Source organism: Dryobates pubescens, chromosome 16 (assembly GCF_014839835.1).
Source record: "Dryobates pubescens isolate bDryPub1 chromosome 16, bDryPub1.pri, whole genome shotgun sequence".
Taxonomy (NCBI): domain Eukaryota; kingdom Metazoa; phylum Chordata; class Aves; order Piciformes; family Picidae; genus Dryobates; species Dryobates pubescens.
In genome coordinates, this window is record NC_071627.1 from 22,225,364 (window position 1) to 22,247,895 (window position 22,532).

A 22,532-nucleotide genomic window follows, 5' to 3' on the forward strand; every position below is an offset into this window, starting at 1 on the left:
GGCGGAGCACGGCCCTCCCTCCCGCGCCACGGCGGCAGCCTGGCACCTCCTCCCTGCCGTGAGGGGGCCAGGCCGCCAGAGGGCGCCGTGGGCGCCGGCGCGGCACTGCCGCTCCCCACAGCGCCGCCTCCCAGCGCCGGCCGGGCCCCAGCCCCGCCGAGCCGCTCCGCTCCGCTCCACCGCGGCTGCCCCGCCACGATGTGGCTGGGGCCCGAGGAGGTGCTGCTGGCCGGCGCGCTGTGGGTCACGGAGCGAGCCAACCCCTTCTTCTTGCTCCAGCGCCGGCGGGGACACGGCAAAGGGGGCGGCCTCACGGGTGAGGCGCGGCGGGGCTGAGGGGAGGCTCCGGCCCGGCCGCCTCGGGGCCGGCGCTGCGCGGGCAGCGGGAGGGGGGTCGACAACACTCCTGCCCCGCTGCCGTGTCCCCGCGGGGACCGGCTCGGCCCGGAGAAGGACAGCCCGGGACCGTGTGGCGGATCCCGTTAGGGCGGGGCGGGAGCCGCTCGCTTCGGTACGGCTGCGGGGCTGGAGCTGGCGGGGAGAGATGCAGGCCCCGCTGGCTGGGGTCAGCCCGGTCCTCCCTTCCTCCCTCTCTCTAAACCCAGCTGAGCCTCCCGCCGCATAGGCGGCCCCGGTCGCCGTGGCAGCTGATGGCAGCCGCCAGTTGCCTTCGCCTTGTGCCATCCTCCGCCGTCCTCCCAGGCCCCGTCAGTTCGGGGCGCCCTGAGCCGAGCCCGCAGCCTCCCGGCTGAGTCTGTGCAGCGCTGGCACTGCCGGAGGGTGCCTGGGGTCAGGCCCTCCCCGCGGTGCTGCCGCACACGGGGGTCAACTGTGCCGGGGCGGCCGAGATGATCTTCCCGTGTCGAAAATGGCTTCTTTGCCATCGGCGTGTTGCCCTGAGCTACTCAGGTGTCTTCTAGGTGGCTTGTGGTTTTGTCAACGTTTAGAGGATGTCAGTGAGACGTAGTTTTTAATTACTATCAGCATGGAAACTGTGCCATGCTCGGTCGGGCTGGGGGTGAAGTTGTGTGGGTGCATCCCAGTGAAAACTACCCCTGTGTGCATCTGCCTGATAGCCATGTTAGGTTGACAGGCTGTTAGAATAACACAGCTGTGACTAAGGCACAGTGTCAACAACAACAAAAAAGTCCTCTCCCGTTTAAAACGCCCCCTTCGTGTGCAGAATTACCCAGCTGAGTGCATGGCAGAAACGTGCTTTTTGCATTTGTGCCTCGTGCACGGCCAGTTTCAGGTCTGAGCTCTGTTAACCAAATAGTACTAACTACAGAACTGACACAGCTGTTAGACATCCTTTGCATAGTTAAGCTTTTCAGTGTCCAAAATGGTTTTGAGTTACTCTGTTTTACATAACATGATTTACTTGCATAGTTTTGCATCCAGGCATAGAATGGTACTCTGGAATTTCCTGGGGTTTTACAAGAAGAACTGATACCTGGTGCTATGCTGGGAACATTTCAGTTGAGCTGTTCTTAAATGGTCAAATCTTTGAGCCAGCTTACTGCTTGAGCTAGAGTCTTCTGCAGAACTCCTGCATGTTCTTCAAGGAGCTGTACAACTGCAAGCTGATGTTTTAAAAGAGAACATAAATATTAAGCCAAGATGGAAAGGTGGTGTGGTACTCAGGTTCTTCAACATGTCTACTTAGCAATCCATATGTCATTATTTGAGACATTGATCATTTCATAGGAAGTATTCAAACTGACTTTTTAATCTGTATTGTTCTGCCTAAAACTGTGCACAGGAAACCTGGAGCCAAACCTGAGATCCTGCTGTGCTGGGTACATAGGTATTTGGTTGAAGGGGTACCAGCTGAGCTTGCTAGAGATGGTGTTTCTCTTGAAGCATGACCAGTGACATACTCCTCATCTGTTGCTTGTGGATAGCCAAGAGGGAGAAATGGGAGGCAGTGACATGTTTCACAATAATGAATGAGATATGGATGAGTACAATCTGCTCAGACCTACCCAAACCATAGGGAGGAGAGCAGAGAGTTGAGCCCTGGCCTCCCAGAGAGTGATCCAGAGGAGCAACCGTGTGCCCTCTCCAAGCTGTAGTGTTAGAAAACTTTGGATCATGAGGATGTTGCAAAATCATTTTTCATGAAAGGCACTCTTAGTGGATCATGTGGAACAACAAAGTATCATCTTAGATATTTATCCAGTAAACAGACCTCGTAGGAACAAATGGGTTGGCTTTACAAAGTCTGGGGGCTGTCAGCATTTATTCTGAAGTGCCTGCTGGTTTATTGACCAGCATAAGAAAACTGGTTTAACTCATGTGTTAAGGAATTTTAATTCTCTGCCTTCTTTCTTTGTTTAATCAAAGTACTTCCAGAAACATCAGTGGAGCCTGTGAGTACCAGTTTTTCTAGAGCTACTTGTTCCTGTTTGGATGAGGTATCTTGGAGGCTGTTTGCATAGGTGATGCTGAAAGACACAGCATTTGAAAACTCTTCTGTGTTTCAGAGCAGTAGGCTTAAAAATCACTGTTAGCAACAGAAACCCCACAGAGGGAAACACATTTCACTTTTATTAGAAAACTCTCCTAGGAAGGCAGAGGCTTGTAATGAGGTTTAGTAGAGATTTAATTGCCATCTAACCTTTATCCATTACCAGTGGCTGTAGTTGGTTTATCGGTGACACAGGGACTCTGCAAGTCTTCGTTTTCTCGACCAAGAGCCACTGCTCTTCCATCACAACACAGACAATATGAGCACCAGCATCCTTCTGTAGCATTGATCCTGTGTTTTTGCTTAACCCAATTCTTTGTTTTGGTATTCCATTGTTGTAATCTCTCTCTCTTTGCTTCCTAGGGCTTCTTGTGGGAACGTTAGACGTGGTTTTGGATTCCAGTGCCAGAGTTGCCCCCTACCGTATTCTGCACCAGACTCAGGACTCTCAAGTGTATTGGGCAGTGGCATGTGGTGTGTATTATTGTGACTCTTGATGGGAGCTGGATTTGTGTTACTCTGTTGTCTTTTTGGTTCAGATGATCACTTATCCCACACAAGGATATACAGTAACTGCCCAGGAAACTCTGGGGTGTCCGGTGGGCTAGTGGAAGATGTCAGAAATACAAAACTCCCCAGTGTTGTTTAAAACTGCAGTTTAGGAACTTAAAGCTTCCACAGAAAGCAGATGTTGCAAATTTTCTTTTTTCCAAGGTGTTTGTTTGGAAGATCACATTGAGGTTGTTCAGAGAACAAAAACATGATGATAAGATTGCTGTGGGACAAGAAGTGTTGTGCCAAAACCTGCTTACTGTGAACAGGGTAGGAGAGGGGAAGATGTAAGGTCATTCAAGGTGCCAAACACTCTTTGGGGAATCTATTTACTGTCTGGATCCACTATTTATTTATTTATTTTCTGCTCATCCTGGCCTGTAGCAGATGGAGAGATACACTAGAGCTGTAAAATAACTACAGTAATGTTTCCTTAAAGCATCAAGATTCCTTGGCCTCTTTTACTTGAGGAGTGTGACTGCTGCACTAGAATATTGTGGTACAACCTTCTGATGTCTAGTGGTGAGCACTGATTAAGGTTCTAGGTCCTGCTGGTTGCTAAAGAGAGATTTGTTAGACAAACTTTGTTGCTGCTCAGAATCTTCACTTCTCACTTTGTGGTTGAGACATGAAATCTGAGCATGAGGTAATCATGTGCTAAGCACACGGATCAGTATCCTGTTTTCCCTGTTCTCCTCTACTCCCCAGGCAGCCGACACAACAATCTCCCTTGCAGAGCTACTTAAACTCTTCAGAAGAGAAGTTTCTAAGTTGCTGTGTTTGACAGAAACTGTTTCCCTTCTGGGGAAGGCAGAGGCCTAGAGAAGGACAGGCAGAAACCAAAATGACAGGCCAGAAACGGCATGGAAGAAAGCAGAAATCTTTCGTGGCCACATGCACTGCAAATCTGAAGTTTTGTAGTACTCTGCCCCTCGATGAGTGTGTTACTTCTACACAAGCTCAGGAGTATTTCAGTTGACCCTCTGTTAATTCTGTATTCTCTGTCTCTCAGTTCCATTTCAGTAATGCAGTATGGTAAAATCGGCCAGGCTATGTATCAAGCGAAGGGAGCTTGATAAGTTGTTATACTGGAGTAAATACATTGTCTGCATCCGAAGTATTTGGGTTCTCATTTTACTGTCCAAGTAGGAATAGTGGAATTCATTCACAGTTATAAAATCTATATTGCTCTCTAGCTGAAAAAGGCATCTCTTTTGTTTACACTTTGTCAGGTGTAAATCCACTTAGTAGCATTCTGGTCCTGCACGCAGCTTCGGCCCTTTCAGCACATTGTTCTTACAACTCCCTTTGTAGGAATTGCAGAATTCCACTCCCTCATTATAATGTCATTCTGATGTTGTTCTTAGAAGGACATCAATTATTGAGGCCTGGCTAATTTTAGCCATTTCTCTGCTGTCACTTGCAGAGAGATGCAGCTCACGAAACAAACCCAAAACACAGACTTTATTCCCCTGCCATTGTTGCTGGACCTGTGGGGGTTTTCCACAACCAGAGCATCATATGATTGATAATTCTGAACATAAGCCATTTTGTATTGCTCAAAATCATATTTGCTTTAAAGTCTGTGTGAGATAGGTAGGATAGATGGCAAGTAAACTTACACACAGAGGCAAAAGAAGAAATACTTCTTGTCTCATCCTTTTGGCTCCACACACAAACTCCAGTTCCTAGCCCTGCAGTCCTTTGAGACAGGACAGCTTACTTGCTGCTAGTTTTTTGTTTCAGCTCCTGGCTTTATTTTTGCTTATGAAACCACAGGCTAGCTGGCACTGGGTTTTGTGGCTAGGTGTCCAGCTACAAATACCTGGACACTAGAAGCTGCCTCTAGAAGAAGAAAGAGCAGTAGCTTTAGGGGACTGCTTGCATTCACTTCTCTCTTCTCTTCCACCATTAACCACACCAAGAGGTCTAATGGACTTGCAGAGAAATTGAGCAGTGGGAGGCATGCTGTTAGCATTTTTAGGTACCCCACTGCTTTGGTATGAAACTTCAGAAGTTAACTTTAGTGGAATATGGCAAAGAGAAACTTAGAAATGTATTTGCCTTGCATTTAAACAGATTTCTTGCTTTTTGTCTGCATGTAGCAGGGTTTCTTATCTTGTTAAAACAAATTGCCTTTGTGGGTTGGTTTTTTTTTTTTTCCTTCAGCATTTTTTCCTGTCACCAAGAAAATATAGTGATGGTTCTCAATAGAGAGGAGAAGTCTCTTGGCAAACAAATCTTTGAAAGAGTTAATGGCAACTAAAGCAGCTTCCTATGAGAAGTTCTTTAAACTGGTTCTACAGTGGTGTTGTACACTGGATGGTTAAAGACAACTAACTGATAGAAAGTGTGCTGAGGTGTTTCTCTTTGAGAAAGCAAAGAACTTTCTGGCATGAATATTTGGGTTGCATTCTCTTTTGGAATTGTATGCCCATGGACAATGGAACCTCTTTGTAGGTTTAAAAAGTTCAGTTGTTCTGCAATTTCAAGGTCCTCCTGAAAATGAGTTGTTTTTGTTCTAGAATACAAGAAATTCGAGAGCTGGCCTGAAACATAAAAACTGCTGTTTTGCCTGTTTGGTGTGCAGGGGCAAAGAGGATGATCTGTTGGCAGTGTGCTGATGATCCCTGGTGCCAGTAGAGACTTTTCATGAGAAACATAATGTTGGTGTACCTAAAATGTACTTGACTTGTATGCAGCTGGAGTGTTTGATTTGTCTTCATCACTGTTTAGTAATGATTAGTTTCCTGCTGTCAAGGTGAAGGAGAAAAGACCTTGTTCTAATTTCTTTTTGTGTTTTCCTTCTTTCTTCCCCCCCCCATCTTTCATCTCTTCAATTAGGATCATCTCGTAAAGAGATCACAAAGCATTGGGAGTGGCTGGAGAATAACTTACTACAGACTCTGTCCATCTTTGATAATGAAGAAGATATCACCACCTTTGTCAAGGGCAAAATCCACGTAAGTGACATGTTTCCCTGAGGGTCTTGCACGTCCTGAGACAGAATGGGGAGGTGGTTTCAAGAGTCTTCTACCTTTGGGAGGCAGAGAGCAAAAGCTCCACTGCAAAACTTCTCTCTGCTCCCTCTTCAGACACACACACGTTGGCAATTGTTGTGGAATGCATACAGTATTGTCAGCATCGTGTTACAGTCATAACACTGGACAAAGGTATTTGGTGGGGAAAAGTTTATGAGCAGTAGATCTCAAGGAACAGCCTGCTTAGGATGCTCCTACCAATTAAAATGCAATGCTTTTTGGAAATCCTTGCTGCAGGGAGAATGTTTAACAAGGGTTCATCTGGCACCAGATACAGGAGAGAGCATTCAAGTTTGCAAGCAGTGTGCTTGCCCTACTGCAGTGGCCTAAAGGGCACCTAGCTTGTAAAGGAGTTCCTTCTGAGCCAGACAGGTGTCTGCTTCTTGATCAGTTAACACAGCCTGTGAATCTTCCAGAGCAGAAACTTATAAAAACAGGGTTTATTCAACAGCAGCTCTTTGAGGCTTGTCCAGTACTGCTGTCAGATTCTGACAGACTGCTGAGCTGTGCCCTTCCTGGCAGATGATCTTCTTCCTGTTGAAGAAGCGTGTTTGCAAATGAAAATAGACTCCAGTTCTCCTCCAGGGTGTTCAAAGTGTTACCAGTTGTGAGAAACTCAGTCAAACCTTAAACATGAGTGCTTGCTTCATGTGTCCAGATCATAGACTCCCAGGCTATCTGAGTGCTCTTTCTGCCTGTCTTTGCTCTTCCTCTAATGTGACAGGAGAAATGATAACTGCTGAGTCGTGCTGCTTCCTTCTGTCTTCTGGATTGCTGCTGTGACCTTTTGCTGTATATTATGTCTGTCAGCAGGCATGTTGCCTTCCATTTCTTCTCTCTCTCCTCCCATGTCCTTTCAGGGAATTATTGCTGAAGAGAACAAGAATGAGCAGCCCCAGAGTGAAGAGGATCCAGGTAAATTCAAAGAGGCTGAGCTGAAGATGCGGAAGCAGTTTGGGATGCCCGAGGTGGAGAAGTTGGTCAATTACTACTCCTGCAGCTATTGGAAGGGACGTGTACCCAGGCAGGGTTGGCTGTACCTCACTGTCAATCACCTCTGTTTCTACTCCTTCCTGCTGGGCAAAGAGGGTGAGTTACAAGCCTGCAAGTTGTTTTGTCTGCTGTTTCCCATGGTCTTTTCTGATGCAGTTGATCTTTTCTGTGAATTTTGGGGGTTTGAGGTGACAGGTTTATTCCTTTTCCTGAGCTCTAGCTCAGTGCATAGATCAGTCCTTGCTCTCACAGGCCCTTCAGTTATGTTTAGACTGATTGCCTGAGTCATTTTTCAAAACATTTCTCAAACTCTACAAATAAAGTTTCACTTTGACTGGATGAGAGAACCAAGCAATGTTTTTACTTTGCTGAGTTTTATGTGGAACCACTGCCAGGACCCAGTATTTACAAAGCTTGAACTCCCAAGCTGAAAGCTAATATGCTGTAAAGGAAGAATGAAAATGTGAGTACTTGTAGTTGAAAGCATTTGCTGGATGTCAGATAGTCCCTTTGAAACTGCATTATCTCTAGTTTAGTTAATCCCATTGATTATTTTCAAGTATTTTTGGAGATCCCACTAAAAGTAGGAAGAAAAGAGCTGTCCACGTGTAAGAGGGGAGAAAATGCTGCTGCACTGAGAGCTTACTGGCTGCTCGAGCTTCATCTCTGATTGTCTGTTGTTTTGCCTCGAACCGTAATAGTAGTCTTTGATTTATTCTCTTTTTTCCCCCAGTTACACTGGTGATCCAGTGGGTGGATGTAACCCAGCTAGAAAAAAATGCTACACTGCTGTTCCCTGAGTGCATTAAAGTGAGCACAAGGGACAATGAACTTTATTTTTCTATGTTTCTCAACATCAACGAGACTTTCAAGCTGATGGAGCAGTTGGCTAACATCGCTATGCGGCAGCTGCTGGATAATGAGAGCTTCCTACAGGACAAGTCTCTCCCCAAGCCCAGGAAGCCTCTTAAGAACATCTCTGCATTAAAAAGGTATTTGTTCCCAGCACTCAGAAGAGAAGGCAGAGAATGTGATTGTAGTAACAAATCTGCATTGCTGTGTAGCTCCCAGGTGCCACTGGAATTTTCTCACTCAGTGCATCACGTATGTCAGTCACTAACCCTCTTGCCTATTCTCTTCTGTTTCTATTTCAAATTGATATGGGGTTCACACACACCCTCACATCTTCTCATGCATGACTAGGCACTGCTAGAAAATATTTTCATCTAGAAATTGTTGAAAATCCTCTTTAAAAAAATGAAAGAAGGAATTTTCAACTAGAAACTGTTAAAAATCCTGTTTAAAAGGGGGAAAAAAAAAGGGAAACAAAGCAAATACCTCAGCCCCTTTATCTGAAAGTGGAGGGTTTTATTACAAACAGTAATATAGGTTTGTGTTGGAATAAATCCTCCCACTGGGGGCTGTTCTCTGCAGGTTCAGGCTGTGGTGTAACACTGAAATTTCACAGATGCAGCTGCATGTTTTATCTCACATTGCAGCACAGGCCTTGCCTGTGAGGCACATCTGAAGCCTGAAAGAGGAGTCAGATAAGGGGTGGCACCTCAGAGAAATTAATACTAATGCACAGCACAGTCTGAAGGGGTTGTGGTTGGGATGAACACTTAACATTAGTGTTGGGTGGGGTGTTCCAAGTGAGGAAAATCCTCTGGGGGCTACTCTGTGCTTTTCCCCAGAGACCTGGATGCTCGAGCCAAAAACGAGTGCTACCGTGCCACTTTCCGGCTGCCCAAGGATGAATGCCTGGATGGACACACAGACTGTACCTTGTGGACACCATTCAACAAGATGCATATTCCTGGCCAGATGTTTGTTTCCAACAATTACATCTGCTTTGCCAGCAAGGCTGAGGAGGCCTGTCATCTCATCATTCCTCTCAGAGAGGTGGGGGTGTCTTAGCTGTCTGTTAAGTCTACAGACCCTTCTGGTCTTTTCTGCCTCTTGTGCAGTGCTCTGTAGATAACAGGGAGCCTGCCAGATCCAGACAGCCCTTGTCTTTCTCTTCCAGGTGACAATAGTTGAGAAAGCAGACAGTTCCAGTGTCTTGCCCAGCCCTCTGTCCATCAGCACTAAAAGCAAAATGACCTTCTTCTTTGCCAATCTGAAAGACCGAGATTTCTTGGTCCAGAGGATCTCTGACTTCTTGCAGAGAACACCGTCCAAGAAACCATGCGACAGGGAATGGAAGTGGAACTCGGCTGATCCTGGTTGCGAGGTACTAAGGAAGCAGCTGGGAAGAGCATTTGTCAACTCTTCAGAGTAATACCCCTTACAGTGTGTTAACAGTGCTTGTCACTAGCAAATGCTGTCCCTTTGTTAGACACTTAGCAGAGAAGGGAGGCTGCCTGAACTGAGGTGCGTTACCTTCTGTTCTTCAGGAGGTTCCAGAGCTGCCTTCTAGCAGTCCGCTTGCAGTTAGCCCCACGTCTGCTCTCGGCAATCGACCTGTCAACTTCAGTGCTGGGGAAGTGCCAACAGCCTCACAGGGACTGCTCAAACTCTTCAGAAGAAACTCTGAGGAGCTCTCAGGACCCAAAGGGGTAAATAAAATTTTAACAGATTCCCTGTCCTTGCTCCAATACTGAAAATGCATTTATCCCTGGTCACTCCTGCTGCCTGTCACAGTGATGCTGCAGTGATGTAACCTGACAGTCAGCTTACTTTATGAGTACAGAGATACTTGATTAGAGGCTGAGAAATTCATGTTGCTGTGCTTCTGGGATGTGAATTCACATTTCTGAACTGCTTTTCTTCAGATCGAGAAAGCAGAATAGTGATACCTCTGCTTGCTAGTTAATTGTCTTAGACCATGGTTCTATGTAGAGATTTGCAAGGTGTATGCCATTGCACAGCCCTTGTTGGGACTGTAAAGACCTGACCTCAAGCAAGCTCAGAACTAGTTCAGAACAGGGTAGATGAGCATAAACTCTTTCCTTCAGCAGGAAGAAGAAAGGCTGTAAATGTCACAATGCCCCTTGTGAGTGTAGGCCTGAGTATACCCAGAAATCTCCCATCCTACAAACATATAATTACATTGATCTCCTAAAATGGCCATGTTTGTTCCTGTGAAGGCAAAGGAGAAGATGAAGGAAGAGTCTTGGAACATTCATTTCTTTGAATACGGGCGAGGGATGTGCATGTATCGCACTGCCAAGACCAGGGAGCTGGTGCAGAAAGGAATCCCAGAGAGCCTTCGAGGAGAGCTGTGGCTCCTTTTCTCAGGTAGGATGTTGTGCTGGATACTTTGACAGCTAGCAGGAATAAGCTTCCTGCACATCTCAAATGAAAAGGTTTAAGACTTACCTCATTTCAGCAGAAATTATTCACAAGTTAGCTGCACCTGAATGGAGGTTTCGTGGTGGTTTTCCCAAACGCGCAGCGATCGTGTTCCTGAGATAACTTTCTTTAGGAGCCTAGTAGCTCTTTGGCCTCCTGTGTCTGCATTCCAGCATTGGGGCCTAGACTCTGACACGATGATCTAACACTAAGCTTGTTACTGTACTTTTACATCTATTTGTAGTTGATGAGTTCACCTCATGCTTCCTGGCTGCCTCGTCTCTGCAACTGCAGGCACAAGATCCTTACTCCAAGGCTCAAGAGGTGAAGCGGTGTTTGTTTGTCCTTACAGGGGCCTGGAACGAGATGGTGACTCATCCTGGCTACTATGCAGATCTGGTGGAAAAGTCAATGGGAAAGTACAATCTTGCTACAGAGGAAATTGAGAGGGATCTGCACCGTTCCATGCCAGAACATCCTGCCTTCCAGAATGAGCTGGGAATCGCTGCCCTCCGCAGAGTCTTAACAGCTTATGCATTCAGGAACCCAACAATCGGCTACTGTCAGGTAAGAAACAAGTCCTACACTTGTTAGCCCTACATGGTGACCATGATTGACTTGAACTTTCTCTGTAGTTTTTTGTTCCATTTGAAGCTTTTCCTTCATGCTGCCCACGTGATGGTGTGAGTAGGAGAGCAGTGGTTGTGTTGCAAGGTCTTTTAATTACCCTTTGGATCCAGCATTTAAATAGACCTTGCGCATTTCTGGTGGGTACGGTGACAGAGTCTTGTTTTCCTGCTAGAGCTTTCCCTAGTTCAGCAAAACCAAAAATCTTCTGGTTTCATTGAAAAGAGCAATTCAGTCAAGTCATGGATGATGCTCGTGGGCAGCATATTGAAAACAAAGCCAGTTGCTGCTTTGTGAAACGAATCAGCAGAGGTTCAGATTCATTTGGGGTACTGCTCTTGTAGTAGAAGTTCTCATTATGTTGTTCTGTAATCACCAAACCATCACAAAGCTTCTTAGGAAAACTGAAAATCTTACTTAGTTTTGACAAAAAGCAGTTATATTATTTGATGCCTCACAAACAGAGGAACTGAAACAGGAAGGTGAATTGTCTCAAGGTCATCTCATGACTTCGATACCAGTAAAAGCTGGAAGTAGACATGACCCTTAGTGACAGTTTTGCTGTATTCATGCTTTTTAACTTTAGCTAGTCTGTTTTCTTTACCATCTTCATATTTTTCTCTTGTGCCTGTGGCTGTGCTGGCTCCTAGGCCATGAACATTGTCACCTCAGTACTGTTGCTGTACTGCAATGAGGAAGAGGCTTTCTGGCTCCTGGTGGCTTTATGTGAGCGGATGTTGCCAGATTACTACAACACAAGAGTAGTGGGTGAGTCTTTGCCAGGTTCATGCTGGAGCCTGGGTTTTCAGCTACAGTTGCACCAACATCTCTCAGGAACATTTTGTTGTTCAGAATGAATTAAATGTGATGCATTTTAAAGATGATGAAGCATAACCCTGCCCCCTTTAAAGCTCCAGGGGTATGTTGGAGACTGCAGGCTGCCAAGGTAGTAGTACTGACTTGTAGTAACAAGGAAGAGCATAGCAGGAGGGTTCATTAGCAGTAAGGAGACCTATCTAGAAGACAGTTATGGGGTAATTTTTCACTCATCTGACTGATGTGTTAAATCTTTGGAGTAGGCTCTCAGGAAAGGCTAGTGAAAGCACCTCTTCATGGGCTTTTAAAGTCTGATATAAATACTCTAAGATCAGGGGTCTTCCACCTCTCCTTTCAGTGAGAATGCACAGATCAATGAGAGATTCTGCTTCTGCACGCTCCACAGGGCAGGAATAGTCACTAACTAAATATGTTGTTTTTCTTGAAAACAGGGAACAAATCTAAATAAATCTCTGATTTCTGTTGCTAAGAGGCTTATATGAAATGCAAGTGAAGTCACACTGTGTTTAAGGATTGGTGAGCCTGGCTGTAGTGCCAAGACAGCACTAGTTTTATTTCTGCCATTGTTTTTGTTTGTTTTCCCAGGTGCACTGGTGGACCAAGGCATTTTTGAAGAACTTACACGAGAGTATCTTCCACAGCTGTCAGAGAAGATGCAGGACCTGGGAGTGATTTCCACCATCTCCCTTTCCTGGTTTCTCACTCTCTTTCTCAGCGTGATGCCCTTTGAGAGTGCCGTGGTGATCGTTGACTGCTTTTTCTATGAGGGAATCAAGTTCATCTTGCAGGTGTCATTGGCCATTCTTGATGCCAACATGGAGAAGTTGTTGCAGTGCTGTGATGAAGGTGAAGCCATGACTATTCTGGGCAGGTACCATTCACTGTTCTTATTTATAACTGAATAGTAATAGTAGCCTTTTAGTCATAATCTTTTCTACCATTATGCAGCAGGTCAGAGATAACACTCTAAAGATGAAACTTGAGCTCCAGAGAGGTTTGCTATTGCTTTCTACAGCAGCTGAGACTAAGTTTTGGCTCAAATATGGAGGAATCCTGTACTTCTGGAATTGTTTGCATAATGCATTCCTGTGTCTCACTCTGAATTTGAATTTGGAAGGGTTGTTTATTTGAAATTCACAGAGGAGTTCTGATCTAATATTTGAGAACAGATCCTGGCAGGAGACATAAAACTATCAAGCAGATATCTCCCAAGTCTAATAAATGTGAGATTTTCTTGTTGGAAATGTGGATCTCTAATATGTGCAGCAAGATTTTCACATTACTGGAAGCCCACTTCAAAATAGAGTAGATACCCCCAAAGCAGGATGAAAACAGCCTGAAAATCAGCTTGACTTCAAATACATTGAGGGTAGCACGGCAGGTTAGCTAGGCAAGATTAAATTTTCCTGCATGTTTTGATTAATGATAACAAAGAAGTTGAGAATTATATGTTTGGGATAATATTTCTCTTCCTGGACACCAATCCTGAAGTCTTGCATCTGTTCTGGCTTTTCTCCCCACAGATACTTGGACAACGTAGTTAACAAGCAGAGCATCTCTCCCCCTATTCCCCACTTGCACGCCTTACTGACCAGTGGGGATGACCCACCACTTGAAATTGACATCTTTGAACTCATCAAAACATCCTATGAGGTAAAGTTCTGGCTTAATTTTTGCCCCAAAGATATTTTTTTTCTCTGCTAATACCCAGTTTTCTACTGTGGGCAAGCAGAATTTGAACAGCATTTGTAGCCTGAGGTGCTCAAGGAGCGCAGGCTCAAGCCAGGAATCTACCTGTTTGGTATGAGTAGAGCTTAACACTGTTGCTTATTGTAGATTCCCCAACACCAGTGGAGACTTAAATGAAGACTACAAATAAGTAAAACTTAGAGAGCAGAGATTTCTTCCTGCTTTTGCCCAAAAAAAGTCTCCATTCATACTTGTGTTTGAGGATGGTCAGTAACAGAGAGTTGGGGAGGGAAATTCAGGATAAAAATAGTGAGATGTACTGCAGAAACATGGAATCATCCCAGTTCATGTGCACTGGAATCCTCTTCTGTGATCCACATCACAGTAACAGGAAGGTGACCCAAGAGTGATGCCAATGTTGTTGCAATAGAGAACTGGTGTGTGCCAGCTTTCCTCTGCTACACTGCAGTGAATGGGAGTTCATTTCCCTTTTATCTCCTGTTTTTCACCTTGTCCCTTTCCAGCTGCTTACAGGCAGGCAGCTGTCATTTTTCTGGGTATTTCTGGGTATTTCAAATCTCCCACCTCTGTTTCTTTTCTAAAGGACTGTCACCAACTTCACCACACTTGTCTGACCCAGTCAGTAGAAAAGATGAATCTTGTATGGATCCTAGAAGAAAACAGGGCTGGAAGGAAGGGCAACCTCTCTGTTCCCTTATCTCTGCCACAGGACCTGTATTTCTGTCAGTCCTGACAGATGCCTTTTTTGCTGTTCTTTAGAAACCTCTGCTGTTGGGTTTCTCATGAATTGTGAATGACTTCTCTTGCAGGACAGGGGCTAATAGGGAGTAGAGAGGTTTTTTTCTCCTTGCTGCTGGTTAAAGGCTTCTAAGGGTTTTAGATCATCTCTGAGGGGACAGTGCACTTGTTAAAGAACATGTGATTGAACACAGGTTGTTCTTTCTTTAGGAGATGATGCTGACCTGATCTGCTTCATTTCTTGTAGAAATTTAGCAACCTGAAGGCAGATGACATTGAACAAATGCGTTTTAAACAAAGGCTGAAAGTGATCCAGTCTCTGGAGGATACAGCCAAGAAGAGTGTGGTATGTGACTCCCAGCTTGAATGAGCTCCCAAATGGCAGATTTATGGAATGTGTTTTGCTGTCAGCATCCAGAAAGTTTGGGCTGTAGCAGACCCAGTTTTAAGTGACTTGAAAGAACTGCAGTTCATGTAGAAAATGGATTTATTGGCTGGAATAATGGGGTTTCAGTTTTCTTCTTCATCTGGTTCTAGTCAAGCTAATCGAATGTATTGAAGCGCTAGGGTGTGATTGAATGAGATATTTGGCATTAAGAGAGAGAAAAACCACTTGCAGGCCTTGTAGCAGTCTCCACTGCTTTGTGCTGTCTGGTTTAGTGCTTGCCTGGGATCTTTGAGAAAAACCAGCTAGCAGATAATTATTTTCCTGCCACTTAGAGAGTGTGCTGGCTCATTAGAGAATTCTACAGCAGACTTCATGGACAAAGGCCAGTGTCCATAGCTGTTGCAGTTATGTCCCAGTCCTAGGTGCAGAATCTCATCCACATGTTTCTTTTCACTGTTGTTTTTTCAATGCATCTGAGCCAAACATGTGAAGATACAAACAAGAAGGAGAGGCAGCATAATCTGCAGTCAGTTTTGCACAAGCAGGAAATAAACACAGTAATTTTTCTAGCTGCTCAATATGTCAGCAGTTTCTGCTTGTCTTCCTGACCTGTGTTCCATAGCAATGGGAGGTATTGGAATGGTGAGGTTCTCCCTCCCATCCTGTCTCATATCTCCTTGCACTTGTTTTCCTCCATGTTAGACAGATTTTTTTTTTCTCAGTGAGTCATATTCAATTTTTCAAGCTTGGAAACAAATTGCTGTGTTTTCTCCCTCACCTTAGGTTCGAGCTGTGTCTGGTGACATTGGCTTCTCTATTGAAGAGCTAGAAGAGCTTTATGTAGTGTTCAAGGTAAGAAGCTGGAGTGAGGAAGAGGGAGAACAAACATCCAAAAGAGTCAAAAGGGAAGCGGTGATTTTTGCTTTGATTCTTAATCCAATTGGTGAGAAACAGATGTGGCGTTCTGTTATACATGATGCCAGTAAGACTGGCTCTGTTACTGTCTTGATTGATTTATTTCCTCCCCTCAAAGAAGGCCAAAATACATTCACTGTATTTGAATGATATTATTCAGAAAGAGATTATGAAGTCAGTGGAAATGAATGTCACACAGCACTCAGAACAGGAGATGGGATGGACCCTACCTCAATTTTTATTCTTTAAGTTTGCCATTGACTTGCTCTGTAATTGTGACAGAATTACTTTACTGCTTTGCCTCTATTTGTCAATGTATTTGTGTTCTAAAGAGTGATGTTACCCAACTGCATTCACCACTGCAAACTGAGCTGCACTGTGCTAGAGACTCAGAAAGAGAGGCTTAGCTCTAAAACCTGCATGTTCCTGAGCGTTGTGTTATTCAAACCTGGAATCATGGTTTATGTTTTTCCCTTAAGATTGTGCTGTGTGCTTTCCATCAAGTCCATGTCTCTTCCTTCATTTCATACAGTGAAGTACCACTGGCCATAGCGGGGGAGATAGGCAGTGTGTCCTGAAATGTCTCATCTTTGCTTACTCGATGCTATTCCTGAGCTACAACAACACCTCCACTCCTCTGGGTTGTTGTAGTGTGGTGCAATGTGACCTGTCCATCCTTTCCCTCCAAAGGCAAAGTATCTGATGAGCTGTTACTGGGGGAATAATCGTGCTGCAGCTGCCCGCCGGGATCAGAGTTTGCCCTACCTGGAGCAGTACCGCATAGACATGGAGCAGTTCAAAGAGCTCTTCGTCAGCCTGACCCCCTGGTCCTGTGGGGCACACACCCCCGTGCTGGCAGGACGCTTGTTCCGGCTGCTGGATGAGAACAGGGATTCCCTCATTAACTTCAAGGAGTTTGTGACAGGGATGAGTAAGTGATGCTTTTGGAGCTCTTGGAATACTGCAATTGGAATATTGTGTTTCTGTCCTTTTCCAAGCAGAGAGCTAAAAGGAGGTAGTGGTGTTTGCACTGTCATGAGGGGAGGGTGACAGCTCTACAGGAAGCCTAGGCAGAGCAGAAGATGCCTGTTTGCTGCCAACCAGTGTGCCACTTTGGGAAGTGGGTGGCAAAGCAACAAGATGCAGCTTTGTTCTGGATTTCTATAGTGCTTCTGCACAGGGCTTTGTGCAGTTATTGTCTCCTCATTGCATGTGAACTCATTCTGCTTTGAGCCTGTGATCAGGAGGTGGTTCTTTATCCTAAGTATAATTTTTCTTAACCTTTTGGGTTGTTTTCTTCACAGGTGGGATGTACCATGGTGACCTCACTGAAAAGCTCAAAGTACTCTACAAACTGCATCTGCCTCCTGGTGAGTGATTGCTTCTGCATGCTGTTGCTACTGAGCATGTCTGTTCTGACACGCAATAAAAAGAGATGCCTCATGAATTTTGCTAATGAAGTTAGCTTACAGCTGTTAACATTTCCTTCTCTGTAAATACAGCTCTGAATCCAGAGGAGACTGAGTCTGCTTTGGAGGCCACAAGTTACTTCACAGAGGATGTTACAGCAGAAGGTAATGCAACACTGCTGCCATTGTCTCTCAGTTTAGGCAGGAGATGCAGCATAACTCCATGTGATTTTGTGCAGAGCATGGTCTCTTGGTGGCAGTGCATTAAAGACTGCCAGTGTGTTTGATTTTCCTGTCTTTGCTGCATGATGGGAAAGAAGTTTGGAGCATAAACTCCTCAGTGCCCATTTTTTGCAGGACACTGCCTGCTCTGAAGCACAGCCATAGACTGATGGGGAGGAGCAGCATGCTTTTACCAGCACCTGTCTCCCACCATGATTTAGGTTTTTCATGCAAGTCTCATTGTCTCTCTTTGTTTTTGTTTTCTTCCCTGTGTCTGTCTATGTCTGGACTTTTCTTCTGTCTTATCTGGGATTTTGTCCCCTCAACCCCTTTTTCTGCTGCTCAAGTATCTCCTTTTGTCTCAGAGCTGGATTTCTGCCTGCACTGTGAGTCTCAAGGTCAGTCCCTGGATTATGTGCATGCATTGAGCATGGCCATAATGCTGATATCATCTGCCAGCACCACTGTGCTATTTCAAATACTCTGAAGTTGTTGCTGCTGCTCCTCTCTCATGACAATCCCACTATGAATAAAGTGCCATAAGTAATTAGATACCTTTCACTATATTCTACCTATTGAGTTTCAATCTTGGCCAAAGTAGGTTTTGTCCAGCTTCTTTCAGTGAGACTTCTCTCTCCCCAGAAACTGTTGAGCAAGAAAAATATGCTCACAGCAGAGGCAGGGGGATGCTAGACCTGCTGGTCTGGGTAGATGATACCTGTGCCTGCTTCACAGTTTTCTCATTTAAAGGTGTAAGGATCCAGGCTATTGAATTGTAAAACTGTTAGTGGATTGATTTACTGTATTTCTTAAAATACAATGTCAGGGATTGTCAAACAGGAGGTCAAAGTGTGTCAATTGTGCTAAATGTCATAGTTCTCAAAAAAAGACACATAATCTGAGTGAGTACTTGTGCTGTTTGGTGTTGGGTGGCTAATTCAACAGTCTCAGTTGAGCCAAGACTTCCTGTATAGTGTAGTGATAATATAGGGAACCAGAAGTGAAGATCATGAAGTTAGACTCTGCAAATAGCTCCCAAAGTGTCAGTGCAGTGACTAATGGTGAGTGTAGATATTAGTCATTTATGTGCTCAGTAGTGGTTTGGGTTTTTCCATTCATTAGCTTGCTTTGGATAACTTCTTTGTCTCTAAGCCATCACATTGCCTAAGTGTCTTTAATATCTGTTTCACCCTGTCTTTTACGAGTTCTGCCTTCTACCTGAGCTTTTCAACCTATTTTCAGTGTGGCTTTTTATCCAGTTTATCCCATCAGCCTTTTGCTTCCATCCTGTTCTGTTCACTCCTCCAACCATTATGTGGGAGTGTGAGATCTACCTTCCATTAAATACATTCTTGTATGATTTTAATTACTGTATGAGTTGTCTTGTATTCTTCATGTGTTGTATTGCTGAAAATCAGCTGTGAATCATTCTTTTATAATTCTGGTGGTCTTTTTAGAAACCCAAGAAGATAAAGGAAGGAGAAATGACAATGGTCCAGAAAAAGGTAATTTCATCATAAGTAGACTGTGTTCTAGTCTTGTCTCCCTCCTGTTATGAGCAGTTCATTGTCCTTTGCTATTGAGGGGACCTTTCAAAGTGTCCCTTGTGGACAGAGGTAAAGTGGGATGTGAGCTGGGAAAGAAATCTCTCTTGTACCTTCTCTCTTTCACATACTGAGATCCTAACCTTTGTAACGTATGTTTGGTACTCACGGAGCTCATTTATGAGGTGTCAAGCTGATGCAGTAGTGTTAAGCTTTTTGCTCTACTGAGCTAGATCAGTTAAACCAGCAGAAAACAATGCAGCTTTCCTGAGCTGTCAATTAAACCTGCTTCCAGGCTGATTTCTGCTGACACACCATTTACTTTTTAAGTGGGAAACCATTAACCACCTGACAGTAGTGGCCTGTTCTTGCCTTGCAGAGGAGAAAGGTACCAGTCCACAGGACTATAGATACTACTTACGAATGTGGGCCAAGGAAAAAGAGTCCAAGAAAGAAACCATTAAAGATCTCCCCAAAATGAGTCAGGTAAGAAGTGAATGTGAAGGTTTGCAGTTAGCTGACTGACAGCTTAGTGGGGAATTCAGCACTGTGTGCAGCCATTCTGCCAGCATACTCAGTCTGCCACCACCAGTCAAATATACTTGATTCTCTCTGCCTCCCAGACTAATTTTTCCTTTAAGAACTGCAGTCTGTGTTTTCCCTCCAGAGCAGCTTGCCTCCAATCAGTCACAGAAACTCATTTGGCATTTTTCTGGTTGTGTGTTCCCTTCAGCTACAGCTGCTTGGGGGAGACCAAAGAATGTGGTTACAAGAAAGAGAGTCTGATGTCTGGTGTTATCTTTTCTGTCTCTACTTTCCTTTATGGGTGCTACTTAAACCAGTTTTTAGATGCTTAGATGCTGACCACAAGAGAGTAGTAAAACTGTAGGTTTCCTCAGATGTGAATGTGTGAGTATTCTGCTGATCTGTCAGCAAAACACTACCACTGTTCAGTTCCTAGCTGTGTCTCCATTTAGCTCTTGTGGCAGAGAGATTTTGCCTGGTTTGGGCTGTTCTGAATTAATACTTAGAGAGGCAGATAAACGAACGAGTCAGTCAAGGTGGTGCCTGTTGCTTCATCTCCACGAGAATCTGGACTATGCTCTCGGTCTCGAGTTTTGATTTGGGTAGTCCTGCAAGGAGCAGGGCATTAGACCTGCTCCTTAAGGGTTCCTTACATAGAGAGAGTCTATGATGCAGTGAGCTGCCACTGTCAACTTCTTTCAGCCTGAAGTATGCTTTATTTGTGCTTATCTTTCAAAGGAGCAATTCATAGAGTTATGCAAGACCCTTTACAACATGTTCAGCGAGGACCCAGTGGAGCAAGAGCTGTACCATGCAATTGCCACTGTAGCCAGTCTCCTTCTGAGAATTGGGGAGGTTGGGAAAAAATTCTCCAACAGGCCCGTGAGGAAGTCTGAGGACTGCAAAGCAAACAACACCCAAGATCCTGTGAGTGAAGAGGAGTCACCAACATCTGAACAGAGCCAGAATTCAGCGGTGGAGCAACAACCCCAAGCTGACCATGAGGACAAAACCTGCAGAGATGCTCAGCCTGAAAAAACACATCAGGAGAACCAAACTCTGGGAGACGGGTCAGGGGAAGGACAAGGCTCTCCATTACAGCTGTTATCAGATGATGAAACCAAAGATGATATGTCCATGTCTTCCTACTCCATGGTCAGCACAGGCTCTCTGCAGTGCGAGGACATCGCAGATGACACGGTCCTGGTTGGTTGTGAAGGCAGCAGTTCAGCTGCCAGGTATGGCAGTACCATCGATACTGACTGGTCGATCTCCTTTGAGCAGATCTTAGCTTCCATGCTGACAGAAACAGCCCTTGTCAACTACTTTGAGAAAAAAGTCAACATTCTGCAAAAGATCAAAGATCAGAAGAAGGTAGAGAGGCAGTTCAGTTCATCCAGTGACTATGAACTTTCCTCCGTGTCAGGGTGAACTCAAAAAAGCAGGGATTGCCTTTAGGATCTGAAGCAGGGAGGTGATGTGGCAGATGGCAGGATGGTTTGGTACTTTGTGTTTGGGGTTCTTTTTTATTTAATCAGAGACCAGTAACTACACAATTACAGTAGATTGCAGTCGATAAGGGGCTTCTGACAGTGACTGGTTTGTGTAGGTGCTTCTTTGGCTACTCTGGCTGACAGAATTAGATTTACATTCTCAAGAGCCATTAGAACCTAATAGCCCCTGACATATAGAATGACCACCATAAATTATGCATGCCTGCCTTTTGCTGTCTTTTATTTTAATGAAGTTTTATTTCAGACAGGAACTGTTCCTTGCCTGCCCTCGTTTGCTGTAGGTTCCTGGGTAACTTGCACAGCAGGTACAGCCTGGCTTGAAACCATGTTCACCTCTGGCTGCCAGTCTGAGAGCTCATGCAGTATAGTCCAGTGCTATAGGACCCTGACCTATAAATAGTCTCGTAAGTTCTTCAGTGCTGTTCTGTGATTCAGCAGCTATAATGCAGATGTGCCCCACCAAGACCTAAACGCAGACATCTCTCAGATCTGCAGGTTTCTTTCAGCCGTGATTTGCCATTTTCATAGTGGATCATCACTTTTTTTTCCTCCTCCAGGAGTTTTCAGACAAACCTGATTTTCTAGCATTTGCTTTTCTCACCCTTTGAAAGCCATTCGGTTTTAGTTTGTCTGGGAAGCCACAAGCTCCTAAGCTTCAGTGCAGGAGTTAAGTCATTCACTGGGCTCATGGTGGTTATAAGGAAGGAGTAAGTTCCTAAATTAGAAGTCAGTGAGTCAGTCTAAGCCTTACAGGGTGGTGGCACACAGGTGTGCTGGACTTTTCCCTGTTGGCACAGAAAACATTCATGGTTTCTTGCTGATTCTCTGTTTTTACTAACTAGTGATGGGTCTGATTTTTAGGAGGACCCTTAAGAATACTTTGATCAGTCAACCCTCAGAAATGCTTGGGGCAGGAAGATGTGCAGGAGCGTTATGCCACCTCCAGCTGCTCAGTTTGTCCTTTCTGAACATCTCCTGTACAAAGAGTCCAGCAGTGGACATGCTCTTAGAGACTACTACACATCAAAGGGCATTTATCCCTAAAGAGGAAGAATTCAAAGCAGTGTAGCCCTCTGTCATCAGCCCATTTTGGGAAACCTCAGCAGACTAGATCTCTTTCCAGTTAGAGACAAAATAACTGAGACTGAGCAACTGCTCTTTTAAATCAGTTAAGACCAGAAGAAACTAAGAGTTAGCTTTCTGGTAGCAGGGCTTGCACTCCAAGGAAGAATTAATGCTGTTCCTGCAGGTAAATTCATCTCGGCAGGCAGGTGTCTGCCTTGCCAGGCCACAGCGAGAGATGCTGTCGCTGGACAAGAGCAGACCCTGCACTGAAGGCTGCAGCTTTTGGCTGGCACTTGGAATACAAAGGATGGGAAGGACATGTGTGGTCAGATGTTCCCATTTAACACTACTTGGTGTGCTACTCAGTGTTAATTCCTCCTTGTGACCATTCTCTCTCTGTGTGTTCACAGCTGGTACATACTTATTTCTCTGCCTCCTCTGCCCTGTGTCACAGGAGAGCAGCCATCAGTAAAACTGCTTTTACTAATTATCCAGTAATTTATTGTCATTTTTTAAAAGTACAAATAATACCTGTGATTTTACACTGTCTGTCTGTCTTACCTGTCATGTACTCAATAAATGAACCAGAATCCTACTGGACTGCCTTGTATTTCTCCAAGCTCATGGAATATCAATTTTTCTTGGCAGGCATCTGGAAGAGCAGATTGGTGTGGCTGGGGTCTGACTT

General features: G+C 44.8%; 1 protein-coding gene across 3 annotated transcripts; it reads left to right on the plus strand.

Annotated features, from left to right (window-relative positions):
• Window positions 1-137: 137 nt before the first annotated feature.
• Window positions 138-22,453, plus strand: TBC1D9B (TBC1 domain family member 9B). Of its 3 annotated transcripts, none has more exons than XM_054168718.1 (22): window positions 138-316; window positions 2,834-2,944; window positions 5,867-5,985; window positions 6,924-7,152; window positions 7,790-8,048; window positions 8,751-8,958; window positions 9,083-9,289; window positions 9,453-9,614; window positions 10,146-10,296; window positions 10,703-10,917; window positions 11,628-11,745; window positions 12,400-12,685; window positions 13,338-13,467; window positions 14,510-14,608; window positions 15,434-15,502; window positions 16,256-16,496; window positions 16,870-16,935; window positions 17,068-17,139; window positions 17,544-17,594; window positions 18,654-18,701; window positions 19,120-19,226; window positions 20,004-22,453. In XM_054168718.1, exons 1-22 carry the CDS (start codon window positions 199-201, stop codon window positions 20,694-20,696), a joined length of 3,759 nt encoding a protein of 1,252 aa, XP_054024693.1. In that variant the 5' UTR covers window positions 138-198; the 3' UTR covers window positions 20,697-22,453. The 3 variants fall into 3 exon arrangements, with proteins under 3 accessions (XP_054024693.1, XP_054024694.1, XP_054024695.1); XM_054168719.1 differs by having other exon boundaries at window positions 17,562-17,594; XM_054168720.1 differs by lacking the exon at window positions 17,544-17,594.
• The last annotated feature ends 79 nt before the right edge of the window (window positions 22,454-22,532 follow it).

Bases quoted from the DNA above. Each gene is read 5' to 3' on its own strand.
- TBC1D9B (XM_054168718.1), top strand. From the start codon at position 199: ATGTGGCTGGGGCCCGAGGAGGTGCTGCTGGCCGGCGCGCTGTGGGTC. The intron at 317-2,833 runs GTGAGGCGCGGC...TTTGCTTCCTAG, and splicing joins CAAAGGGGGCGGCCTCACGG to GGCTTCTTGTGGGAACGTTA. The intron at 2,945-5,866 runs GTGTGTATTATT...CTCTTCAATTAG, and splicing joins GTATTGGGCAGTGGCATGTG to GATCATCTCGTAAAGAGATC.